The sequence below is a fragment of the Rissa tridactyla genome, chromosome 18 (genome assembly GCF_028500815.1).
Source record: "Rissa tridactyla isolate bRisTri1 chromosome 18, bRisTri1.patW.cur.20221130, whole genome shotgun sequence".
In the NCBI taxonomy this organism is placed as follows: Eukaryota; Metazoa; Chordata; class Aves; order Charadriiformes; family Laridae; genus Rissa; species Rissa tridactyla.
In genome coordinates, this window is record NC_071483.1 from 3,598,814 (window position 1) to 3,612,038 (window position 13,225).

The following is a 13,225-nucleotide window of genomic DNA, read 5'->3' on the forward strand; positions in this document are numbered from 1 at the left end:
GCGCAGACACCCCCCCCCATCCGGGTCACCGACCCCCCCGCGCCGCAGCTCCCTGAGGCGATGTGGGGGGCGCGCACGCAGGCGCCCTCCCGCCGCCGCCGCCGCCGCCCGGTCCGCACGGCCACCGGCGGGCGGTGCGCGCTCCCGCCGCCGCTCCCTGCGCGGCCCCGCCGCCGCCGAGGGGATCCCCGCCGAGGAGACGGTGAGGGCACTCCCCGCGTCCCCTCAGCGCCCCGCCGCCAGCCATCTGTTGCTCCCCCGCGTCCCCTCAGCCGTCCCTGCGCCTGGAGTCCCGTGCTGAGGTGAGGTGAGGCGGCGCGGCCCGGCCCGGTGGCGGCTCGCTGTGCCTCAGAAGCGGGATCGGTGAGGCCTGGCCGAGCCGGGCTGTCGGCGGCGAAGTTGTTTTCTCCTTTAACAGTTGCTCTTTGGGGCAGATAGAGTAGTTTTGGGGTTTTTTTCTTTTGCCTCGTGTATATCGCACGCCGTGTTAGCCCTGAACTTGGGTGCCGGTCCCCCAGCCCCTCGGCTCGCCCAGGGCTGCTCCCCTCGGCGGGTTTGCAGGGTTGAGCCCGAGTTTTTGTGAACTCCTCAGAGCAGATTTGGCTGTTTATGTGGAAATCGCCGTGCCGTTTCTAGCCCTTGTGAGTATTCAGGGTTTTCGGGAAGGATGCGATAACGGAAACGGGCTGTTTGTGTTTCAGCAGTGCCTGAGGAGCGGGTCCAGGCGATGCAAAGGTAGAAACACCAGGGCCATCTGTACCGGTGTTCTGACGGAGAACATCTGCTCTCAAGGGCAGAAGCTGCGTTTCCACAGTTTGCTTAGATTTCGGAAGATCTACAGCTTTGTATGAAGTTGAAGAGTTTGCTTTTAAGTGTTTTGGAGGTACCTGTCGCCTGGTATTTAAATGATAAGCAGGTATTAATTGTCAGAAGAACAAGAGACTTAGTAAAAGGTCTTATCCTAGTGGCTTTAGTTCTTGGAATGTTTTTAGTCCTGCTGTGTAAGGCCATTTAATCTAAAATACAAAAAAAGATAGCTTGCTAACAAGTATTGTCAGTTGTCTACACAATGATTTTGCTTATGATTCTAAATTGTTTATTGCAGTGAGAATTAGCTGGTTGAAATAAATAAATAAATAGCATTTGTATATTTTCATTTATATCAGCCTGTCTTATAAATAGGCACTTCTTACATTCCAAGGAGGTAGGTGAAGTAATTCCCTTTCTGCATAGGGGAAGGTGAAGCAGAGCAGTTTGGCTGTTGCACTGATAATTGTATCGGTGCACACCTACCAAACTCGGGGTATTTCTTCTTCCGATTTGCTTTCTGATAATTGCACAATAATATAGTTCTGCCTAGTCTGTTAAAATATCACTTCTCGCAGTACTGTTTCCAGCGCTGCTTCTTAATTAACATTCGTACATCAGTCTTACCTGTCTCATCCTCATTTCAGGGAAGCTATTGCATAGTCTTGCATTTCTCAGTAACCATGGATTTTTGATACTCATCTGGGTGAAGTCAGGAAAAACAAGTATTGTGTGAAAAAAAAACCCTAGAATTAATTATGTAGGCGTACAATTAAAAAATTTACCACTGTGATGTATTCTTATTTTTAAAAAAAAAAACCCAAATGTAATTGAAGTAGCTTTTCTAGTTCAGTGCTCTCTACAGAAGCTTTTCAGATTTTGTTTTTATACTGGCAAGAAATGCTGTACTGTAAATTACAGAGAACTGTTCATCTTGTTGCTGAAATATTTTCTTAACTTTGACTAAGGTTGCTTCTATTAAATCACTTTCCCTGCAGACTGTTTGCAGGAATTCAAGGGAATAACTGCATTGTCTTCTGCAGCTTAATAGTGTACAAGTTTCTACTCTTGTTCTCTAAAGGAACAAGATGATTTCTGGTAATTCAATTTTTGTTGGTAGTTGGGAAAACAAATGTCATCTGCTTCATGGCAGTGGGGCTGTTTAAACTGCCCCAGCTCTCCAGTTTTGTTTACACACGTCATTTGAGACACTGCTGCCTTTTTACGGAGCAGAAAATATCTACCAGTAAAATGTGTTGTTGCTGTATTTAAATGCTACAACATGATGAATGTGCATATAATGAAACTTGAAGCCGGTGAGGCTGTTTGCTGCGTGCAAAGCTGGATATAGTGTGCCTAGACAGGTTTGTGTGTTTTCCTTTACCATTCTTCTTTACAAATCTGAAGAGGATCTCCTCTGTGCAGTAATGCATGCCTGTGCAGAATTTGATGTGTCTCATAATACCACAAATTGCTGTTGAGCAAAAAGCAGTATTTTCCTCTTATCAACGGTATTTATACTGTAAAGCGTTTGCAGGGAAGATCTTTTGTGGTGAGCAGAAGGCAGGCCTACAGTGCAGGATCACCAGGGCTGTCAGCTCAGCTCTGTTTCTGAGCAGTCCTGCCTTGGTAGTTTGTTTTGTGTGCATTTTGAAGGTGGTGGGAATATGTAGATAACGGTAGCAGTTGATTGCCTGTTTCACATGGAACTGGATGAAATGAATGGGGAGACAGAGGATTAAAGATGTAGGAACTCCAGGTTTAATTTCTTTAATGTTTAGATGCTAACTAGACATTTTCTCTAGTTGTTGACCAGTTCATGCATGGTGAAAATCATAGTGACCTTGTAGCCATCACTTTATCTCTGCCTCCTTCATAGGTTACTCAAATAATTTAATGTTATATAAATTAAATTGTAAAAGAAGCTAGATCTTGTGGCTTTTTTGTTGGGTTTTTCCTTTTCTTTTTTCTTTCCATCCTCTCTTACAGTGTGTGTGGTATTCTGTGATACCTGAGCTCCTGGCATTTGTTTGCAAACATTTCAGTTGTTTGTTATTGATCCCTCTCCAATTCCCAAGTTGATTTGGCAAAGACTTCCTTAATTGTATTGTTTACCTGGCTATCATTCTTGCCTTTTACTCCATCTTCTGTATGTTGTCACCTTTTAACTTACGAAATTGCCATATTCTTTTATAACAATCAGACATGGAAATAACATGGATGTCTTTTTTTCAAAATACAAACCAACAATTTCAGAGTTTTAGAACTTCCGCATGCTGGAACTTTGAACTTAATTTTAATTCTCTGAATTCCTTTAACCAAATTTGGCAAAAGAATGAAAAACTGGGATTTTTTTTTTTCCACAGTGCATTCTTTATGTCTTTAAGTTGGTGTTTTAGATAAAGTCTTGTATTGCTCTTTTTAACAATTGCAGATATTTGCATGCTTGTCTCATTGGTGTGTAAAAGATTGTTTCTAATCAAGGAGCCTATACAAAGTCTCATTGTACAGAATATTGGCCAGAAATACAGAGTTCAGGCATCTTATTTGTATACATAAAACCCTGTATCTGCCTTCATTTTGTTCATCTCTTTTTTTTTTTTTTTTTTTTTTTTTTTTTTTTTTTTGAAATGCAGTTCCTCTCTACTAACATACCAATTGGAGGAACATGTCTGTTGCCACTGTAGTGTTTAGTGTTCGTAATCTGCAGATTGCAGCTCCTTAAATGACATAATAGATGACAACAACTTTAAAGGAGTAATGGATTCAGTTGATAATCTGTGGACTAAATTCTCTCTCATTTTAATTGTGATGTCTGATTCCACAGTACTAACAGAATGAAGAGAAGAGTACTACTACTGCAGGCACAGTGTAAGTCACAGTAATTGTGTACTCCATTAATCTTATTTTCTTGATGCTTTTGCCTCCCTCCAGGCTGCTTTGTTGACTTCATTTTGTAGTGTGTGAGGCTCACAGGGCCTGAACTTTTTAAAGATCTTAATAATGTGGCCAGTTTGACCAAATTTCATGTTGATCTGTATGTTACTTTACTTCCTGTCTTATTCACTGTTCAGTCTTTGAATTTACGTGCCAGCTTTTCCAAACTCTCCTTTTTCTGTGCCAGTTTTTCTCTCTTGCCTTGTTTGCAAGTCTCCTCATTCTTTGATTTGTCTGAAAAGCAGGTTTTTGGAGCAGTGATGTGTGGGTTAGATGTTTCTTATTGTGATCTGTACTCCCCTCTGACGAGGAAGCTTGGGGAGGTAGGACCAAAACCAGGACAAGGCTTGCTTGTTGCTCTCAATTCTGTCTGCACGTAGCTTGGCTTGACTGTAGGTGCCTGTATCCTGTTGCATGTTGGATTGATTAGCCCAGAACTCTCTTGGACTCTGTGCTGCCAAGCCAGATGGTGGCTTTTGTTTTTACTGTGTTGGCGTATTTTCTTTTCCTTTTTGCATGAATCAGTGAGCACAAAATACTAGGTTTCTACCAACTACATGTTTTCTTGCATTTACATCCTTTCTGTGATGCTCAGGAGCATTTCCTGTGAAAATTTTGGAATTTGCTGTGTTGGGAAAACTTAGCCAGGTCTGTGCATGACTGTAATGGTTTGACTAAAGGTGTGACAGTGAACAGGTGCAGTTATGTGTGCAGTTATGTGCTTCAGACAGCTTTTATGTGTTCGCACCGAGGTTACATTGATTTAACTCATTTAATGTGGCATCACACCTTGTGTGTGTGTCTCGTAAGCAGTTTGTAAATACTTAAAATAGGTATTAAATCCTTATTTCTCGTTTTCATGTGCTATTTCTCCTTAAGTACAAAGTGTTGAGAGTGTTAGGGTGTTGTTAATTAGAAAACTAGTCTTAAATATTTTGCCACGAGTGAGCATGGATTTATTATGAATTTTTTTTATGCATATTGGTTTCAGCTGATGGCATTTCTCAGTGATTGCTTGAAAGAATAAGCTAGTTAAGCAAATATTCAAATGAGATCATTGTCAATGAAACATAATATATTTACTTACCTTTCTTTTAGTGTTTGGTCACAAATTAACAACGCCTCCGAATCTAGATATAGTACAGTTACGTGTTTTCTATCATTTACATTAGAATATGCAGTAGTGCAATAACCTCCTCATGATTTTTGCAGCAGTAGGTGGCAAAGTATGCTCTACTAAATTTCTTTTTTTATTGTGTAAAAACTAGTTTGTTACCTGAAGTCTTTTATTTAGTCTCTTGTTTGTTTGCACTTTTTTTTTTTCCTTCCTTGATGTGTTTACTCAAGGCCATAGATACTCTTACCTATGGGAAAGGTATTCTCCAGTGCTTAGGAGAAGGAAATGTCCTCACATTAGGAGGTCTTGGATTTTGTTCCTGTATCTGCCACTGGCTTGGAGAGGCTTTGGACAGATGCTTTAACTTTGCTGTATGCATGTGTTCCCATCGATGAAAGAAAGATATGTCTTCAAATATCAGAAGACTACTCTGATTACTTGGGAAGTGCTTTTAAGTTATTAAATACAAAATTGCTATTAACTGGAAAGCGTGTCATGGAGAAAAGCTTCTAGAACAATACTGTAATTCTTGATTTATGTCAGAGTAAAGGGAGGAGAAATTTCATTTACTTGACAGAGTGACTTCTTTTTGATAGATTGAACAGCAGTGTCTTATCCCATTTACAGAAATGGGGTATGGTGCTTCTGTTTTGTGGATGAGAACGAGTTTCATATTGATTTCTATTTTTTGTAAAATGATTTGCCTTAAAGAAGAGTCAAAGCAAGAAGATGTGGTATCTTCACATTCTGTTTTGTTTGGTTTTCTTTTCGGAATGACAGACCCCTACTAGAAACCGGAACATAAAGTAGAGCTGCTTTGGGTGAACGATGCTCAGAGATACTATGAAGTCCTGGAGCGACAGCCAGTCAGACCTCTACAGCAGTGACCAAGAAGAGGAAGAACAGATGATTTTTGGAGAAAATGAAGATGATTTGGAAGAGATGATGGATTTAAGTGACTTGCCTACCTCACTCTTTGCTTGCAGTGTTCATGAAGCTGTGTTTGAGGTACAGGAAGAAAAGGTAAGGTAGAGACAGGCATATTTGGGGTATAATTTTGTAAGTAATGGTACAGCTATTGAATGGTTTTGGCTGGATTTTCAGTGTATTACTGCATATTATAATCGGGGGGAGGGGGGGAAAACAACCCAAAGCATTTACCTGCTAAGGTCAGATCGCAATGAGTACAGTTACCAAAGAGTAAAAAATACTACACTTTTCTGGCATTTGAAATTGTTAATGGATATACAGTGCTTCTACCATGAAAAGCTCTTCTGATTTTTTTTTTTTCCCTCTTTATCCAACATACGAAATCCAAGGGCAGATTTAAATAAAATCTGAAAGCAAATTTAAATGTTTTATTTCAAGGCAAGGATTCTGTTAAAAGAGTATTATAAATCTGTAGGATGTGTGTTATGATTTGAACACGTTGAAAGTGGCTTATAAAGACCTTATAATAAACGAAATCTCTGGCTTGCTAACATTTGTATTCAGTCAAATCTGTACTTTCCCTTTGCTTACAAGAGCATCAGGAATAATTATGTACACTACATGAGTGTGGGAAAATAGAGGGGCTGATATGAAAGCTTTGATCTGTGGCTTCCTCAGTTTCAGTTTACAAAAGTACTTAGAAAGCCTACAGTTTTGCTGAAAAGTCTTCAACATCTGAGGGAAGGGTGTGGTGTCCACAGGTAGGAAATGCTGCTCAATTGTGTGCTTATATTTAAGTCAATCTTTCAAGTACTTACCGTGAGCTGAATTCCTAAGCCAGTGCTCCTAACAAATGGACATAGCACATTCAAAATAAAAGGAACAGTGATCAGTTGAGAACGTGCACATGGTGACACACGAACAGTTTGTAGAGCAGCTTACGCATGGATCCCTTTTGGGTAGGGAGGAGGATATTGCATAACAAGAGCTGTTGCTCTTGTAGTTTGTTGTAATTGTGTTCCTATGGGTACGAAAGAAGGGTACCAGAAAAGGCTGTTGAGTCTTTAGTGGCTTATTTTCAGATGCGATGCTTTATTTTTTTCTTTCCCGTGTTTTATAGAGAGAATGAGATACAGTCCCTTAGCCATTATTTCTATGCCTGATGTCAAATGTTTTTCTTCAAAGGGCATGAGTTGTTGCTAGCCTGTGCATATCAGTAGAAGAGTTAATTTCTAGCATTGTATATTAATGCTGTTTTTACTGGAAAAAAAACCAGGCAATGCATAAGACTACGTAAATCATATGTCATCTTATTAAAAAATGCAAGATGATGTCTCCCTTTCTAGATTATATGTAGATTATTTTTGTGAATGAGTGTTGTTTAGTAAGAATAGATTTTTATCTCTTCCAAAGTAGTCTTATTCATTCACCCTGAGGATTTTGACGTTTTCCTTACGCACTCAGTACAGTACTTCAGTTTATCTAATATAAAAGTTAACTGATTTACACAGTGTATTTGGAGATGCTTGGCTGAAAGTCACGTGCAAGTACCACCATTTTTGTCGACGTGCACTTTCGAGTAACTGTCGCTAGGTGGCAGCTTGTGTATTAAGAGTTCTACAGGCTTGTTCACATCAACGCACTCTTGGAATTAAAATTTAAATAGTGAGACAAAGAAGTGCTACACTGAATACAGATTTACAAGTCGGGGTAACTGAGGGAAGTATGGAATGTGCAGATTTAGGCCATTAAGGAAATGAATGGGATTTGGGAGAGGAAAGTAAAAGGGAAATGTGTTTTCATTGAGTGAAAATGTTCATTTTGTGTTTGGAGAATCTTTTTACTTCATCTCTAGGAAAGGTTTGAAGCACTTTTCACAGTCTACGATAGCCAAGTTACATTCCAGTTGTTTAAAAGCTTTAGAAGAGTAAGGATAAACTTCAGCAATCCGGAGGCAGCAGCAAGAGCACGGATAGAACTGCATGAAACGGACTTCAATGGAAAAAAGCTGAAGCTGTACTTTGCACAGGTATTATGGGACACTAAGATGTTGTACATGTGTCCCAGTTTCTTCTTTATTCCATGTTTGCCCATGAGTTTCATTTGTGGTAAATATCGGAAGTTACCTTCAATCTCATTCTTCTACGCTGAGATGTACACTTTCTCTCATTGAGAAATTCATGCTTTAGGGGACAGTTTCGCTTTTCAGCTTGAGCTTACAGGGTTGCAATTGGTATTGCAGTGGTAACAGCCACTGTGTAGTGACACAAACCACCTTCCCCCATACGTAAACAGAAATGTGCAGAAAGAAAATAAGTGGGTCCAAAGATCTCTTTATAATACGTGCTTTACAGGCATATTCTTCTTGTTGCATGTGCCATACAACTACGTTGTCAGCACTTATAGAGGCCAGTTTCTTACCTGCAGCATTTCTCCGAGGTGTTACACCAAGGAATGACAAAAGCTATGTTACTTATTTTTAAAGCTAGGCTGAATTAGGTATTGCTACTACAGAGAATGGGCATGCATGATGGGGAAGTAGACTAAATAAAAAGAGAATTAATATTTGTCATCTTGTTCTGTATTTCCTGTCTTTTGTCTTCAGATGCATGTATCAAGTGAAATAGGCGACAAGTCCTACCTCCTTCCTCCACAACCTGTTAAACAGTTCCTGATATCACCACCTGCATCTCCACCAGTTGGATGGAAACAGAGTGAAGATGCAACTCCCCTGATAAACTATGACTTGCTTTGTGCTGTCTCCAAGCTGGGACCAGGTAGGAATATTTACCTGCCTTTGTTGTGTTACTTAACCTCAAAAATAGTTATCGCGGGAATTTATCTACTTTTTCTGTGAAAAGAAATTGAGTCTGTCTTCTGTGATGTTTCTTACTTGAATAAAATGCTTCATCATGTTTTTTTACTTAATTCATTAATTGATTGAAAGTATAGCACAGAACTGGATTGTGTGGTACTAGCCACATCACATCCATTTATTGAATTTTGTCATAGTCTCAGTATTAAATAAGAAACAAGAAGTGGACTCCTGCCCCTCAGCTAACCCCCATTTATATGATGATGATATGATGAGCATGACATCTATGGTATGGAATATTTCATTCCATTGTTCTGTCTATTCTTCTATGGGAAACTGAAAAAAAAGTCCTTGAATAGTGTAAATATCCCTTAGAAACACCTAAACCCAGTAGGTAATATTGACATTCCTTTCACAGCAATCACTAGAAAGAAAATTAACTCTTTCCCAACTGAAACCGGGACAGATGGGAATAAATGAATATTTAGTTGTGTTACTGCAGATACTAAGGAGTTTTGAGATAAAGTGGCTTAATGCTTTACCTTGGGGCTGTTCGTAGCATGAGTTTTATTTGCTGCTCTTCAGGGGAAAAGTATGAGCTTCATGCAGGAACAGAATCAACTCCTAGTGTCGTTGTTCATGTCTGTGAAAGTGAGACAGAAGAGGAAGATGAAATAAAAAATCCCAAACAGAAGATCATGCAGACAAGGCGTCCAGAACCACCTGCAACAATACTGAATGAATCTAAAGCATTTGATTGTACACTGGAGGTAGGGGGTACTATGCACTGTTAAATTGTGTGATGCTCAAGATAGTATCAAAAATAAAACACTTAATGAGTACATGTGTTGATGTCTGTACTGCTGCTATATGTTACGTATAGCAACAACAGATTTTACTTGTAGTTGTCTCTCATGTTCAAGATTTTGGATGCCAATGCTCTGAAAAGCACTTTAATTTTAGGGACTAGTCCCCCAAGTGTAGCAAATCCACCTCACTTGAAGTAGTGAAAAATAGGAAGTCTGGTTGTGGTTTTTGTTTGGTTTTTTTTTTTCTTCTGTTTTTGGTTGGATTTTTTTTTAGGATGCTACCCTTTTCCTTATATTGTACAGTGTGATGTACCAAGTGCTGAAATAATATCTTACTTACTGTCACAATTGGATTCAAGAAAGTTCATTGTATAGCAATTAAAAGCTGATCTATACTGGTACAACAGCTTCCAGTTAATATAGTGTTAAATGTAAGTGAAATGTATTCTTTATGCTAAAATTCCTTCCCAGCTAGTAATCTTCTGAGGTGAAGATTAATCTTTGCATTTCTCTGAAATACTAAGTATGTGTTTTTGATTTGACATGAGGCACAAATACACGTATGGAACTAAATTCAAGTAGTTTTGCTAACTACGCAGAGAAGAATACAGGAGGAGGAGCCACAGACTGCTGAGAAGACAGACTCCCGGTCTGTCGCCGGCACAACTGCTGCTGCTATCTGTGATGGAAGGCTGATAGGTACAATGGTTTGCACTGACACCTAATTAGGAGTGAATTACGATATGTAAAGTGAAATATGGATTCAGCTATTGAATGTGTTGTCTCTGATCCTCTCTGAAAATAAGGTAACGTTTGTTCCTCTACAGTCCTAGACATGGCCTACGTTTATAAATGAATTCAGTGACTGTTATGTTACGACTAAGTTATATTAGGAGGTAAAACATCTAGGGTTAATTTTTAACTTGTGCTTCTAAACTTCTCCAGTCTGTTTCATATTTTTTTAAGACAATCAGTTGCCTGGCTTAGCCGGTTTATGCAGTTTCAGCTCTTGTTTGCTGTTTTTCATTTAGACTTCTTCGGTGTGGCATCCTGTCTGTCTGATAGAGCATCTGCTACTTTGGAGACCAGGATGCATCTTTTAACATACAGATACTTAATTTTGTGATCTTGTGTTAAGGGTTTTAGTAGGAGGAAGATATGCCTCGGTATAATGACACATGCTCCTATGCTTTTGTGCTATTTTATAAACAACCTTTTTTAGTCTAGACAGATTCTTCTTTTTTCTATTTAATAAAATTATTTGTGAACAAACCAGGCTGCTGATGTTCATATATATAAATCATTCATAAATTGGCCTTTTTCAAATTCATTTTAGTGTGTTTCAGTCGTACACGATGTGCTTATTGAATTTTCAAAAGTGTTTTCACTTGATTGACAGCAGAGAGAAAAAGTAATGGTAATGAATTTGCATGGGCATGGTAGTTTTCAACTCTGTATTGTGCCAGCTTGTGATCCCTTCCTGCCACCAGCTTCAAGTTGCAAAATGGGATCCTGCAGGCAGGTCCTTGTTCCAGAGGCAGGAATAGTACATATTAAAAAGGTAGGAAAATGGAGTTTGTTCATCTTGCCTCAACAGGCATGATGTTTATGTATCTCTTCAGGTATTAAAATAAGTCAAAGTCTGACTTCTCTGTCTCACTGTTCCATGTTACTAAAAAGAAAAAAAAAAAACAACAAACACAACAAAAAACTTGTATTGTCCATCAGGCTTGTGTATTTTTAAAATGCCAGAAGTCCGTTTTGGATTCTCTGTGGTGTTTATATTTTGTTAATTGTCTAATTTCTACCCCATTGTAGAAGTTGCTGTAAGTAGGAATAAGTGGAAACCCTTCAGAAACAGTTTTATAACACAAATCAAGCAAGTAATGTTGTCAGTGTATCTTGTGCAAAATGTATAACAACTTGCATTCCAACATCTTTTCATTGTGTAAAGACACTTAAAATAAAAACAATGCAGTGCCATTCACATGTGGGTTTTTAACTGTATTCTCTGTCGGCCCAAGTTTAATATATAAGTTTTCTAGTGGTCTTGTGTGCTTGTGCATTTGCGTGAACAGTCAAGAGAGCTTACGGTTTTCCATAAGCAAATTGTCAGAAGAACAGTGCTGAAGAAGTTAGGGATTTCAGTAGAAAAATCCTGGGAATTGCTGGGCTGAAGGAGGGACTGAGAGGGTTTTTGTGGTGGTTTGGGGTGCCTGTCACAGCAGAGTTCTGTTTGGATGTTTCCCTCACGTGAATTTTTAATGGTTTGAATGAAGTTTGACACCTGCTTAGCCTATTGTGGGGGAGAATGTCCGGTTTGGGCTGCAGTACTGAGCTCTGTAAGTTTTTATTGTAATAAAGATAAATAATTACTTGTTTTCAAAAATCTCCAAAGACCCATTTTCACAGGAAGGAAATGGTCAGACTTTATATAAAATGTGCACGCATCAATCAACAAAATTGTAAAACATCAGCTTGTTGCACTGCACGTGCTTTTGCCACCAGGTTCCACTTTCTTTCACGGAGGCAAATTTCGGCAGTTTTTTGTGTTAGCCAGCAGAGGGAAGCTGTGTGCTCTTCTCCCAGTGCTCATTGGTGCCGTACAATTGAATTATATTAAAAATGCTACAAAATCACATTCCTTTACTGGATGGGGAGCCGCTCCTCGTTTCTGTGACAGTGCAAATATAATGGGAGACTTTGTCTAGAGCAGTGTCTGCCCTGGAGGTGGTGTCGAAGGCAGCGCTTCACCGGAGCTGGAGGGAATGAGGTGCCTGGCTGCTGGCAAAGGCTGATGTGGGTGGGCGAGGAGGAGGCAAAGCAGAGGCTGTACAGAAAGGAAACTTGAATTCAGCCATCGATCAATATCAAAAGTGATTCTATTCCACTTTCACTCTGTCCATAACCTCCCGGGTCACAGAGCCTTCCTTGTAAAATGAATGACATTCAAGTTTGCTTTATGTGCTCCGCGTGACGATTCAGTAATGACCATCAGAACCTGTTTCTCCTGATCACTGACCTGCTATTAACCGAAGTGCTATTTTTAGAAGTAGCCTTGCACAGAGGCACCAACTCAGCCCTTTCTGAGCTTGTGCTTTGTATAAATAAATATCCCAAATTCCTTTAAAGCATTCTTCTTGAGAAGCAGCTGAAAAAATGTACGGTCTTTTCTTTGGGCAGTCTGCCTGTGTATTCTGGAGAAAAAGTTGCCGGAGGTGCTTTGTTTTTATTTTATAATAGCTAAGAACGGGCCCTGTTTTTGCAATCTTGTGATTACTGCTGCTCATTTTATTTCTGCCTTGTAATTGAACTGCTTCCCCCCAGAAAGACCTCATGCATAAAATATCTCTTGCTTAATTTATTCCTTGAAAGGTTATATTTCCATTTTTGTCTGGTTTTGCATTACTGATCGGTTTTAGCCCAGAACAGAAGATTGTCTTACGAGTCTTACGCTTACTGGGTTTGGTTTAATTGTTCCGCTTAATGTGTAAAACTTGCTAGGAGGGGTTCACGGTCCGGTGTGCTTTTAATGTGGAAAGAGACCGCGGCCAAGCCTCATTCCCTCGGAGAAAAATGCTGAAGTATTTCCTTTACCGAACCAAAGGGGAGGCACACACCTGGCTGGCTCTGTGAGTCTTTGTTCCTCTGTGGGCTTACACGGCACCTGCAATCCATCATTCTGGGACTTCTCCATTCTGCAGGCGTGAGGGTCAGCCGGAGGTGCGGAGAGCCGTCGATGGAGCTGGATGGCGACGCCGAATTCAGGGGGAGGAACCGTGGTCCTCGACACCTGGGAGGAGCGTGTGC

The 13,225-nt window shown here is 39.9% G+C and overlaps 1 protein-coding gene across 8 annotated transcripts; it reads left to right on the plus strand.

Moving 5' to 3' along the window:
* The first annotated feature begins 100 nt into the window (after positions 1–100).
* On the plus strand, positions 101–13,140 carry RCAN3 (RCAN family member 3). 8 transcript variants are annotated; one of them, XM_054223747.1, is made up of 7 exons: positions 103–302; positions 3,635–3,678; positions 3,990–4,067; positions 5,642–5,884; positions 7,647–7,820; positions 8,397–8,568; positions 9,192–11,402. In XM_054223747.1, the coding sequence occupies exons 4-7, from the start codon at positions 5,690–5,692 to the stop codon at positions 9,398–9,400; spliced, it is 750 nt and encodes a 249-aa protein (XP_054079722.1). In that variant the 5' UTR covers positions 103–302; positions 3,635–3,678; positions 3,990–4,067; positions 5,642–5,689; the 3' UTR covers positions 9,401–11,402. The 8 variants fall into 8 exon arrangements, with proteins under 8 accessions (XP_054079724.1, XP_054079722.1, XP_054079727.1 ...); XM_054223752.1 differs by lacking the exons at positions 3,635–3,678; positions 3,990–4,067 and adding an exon at positions 13,120–13,140 and having other exon boundaries at positions 9,192–9,376; XM_054223748.1 differs by lacking the exons at positions 3,635–3,678; positions 3,990–4,067 and adding an exon at positions 702–883.
* The last annotated feature ends 85 nt before the right edge of the window (positions 13,141–13,225 follow it).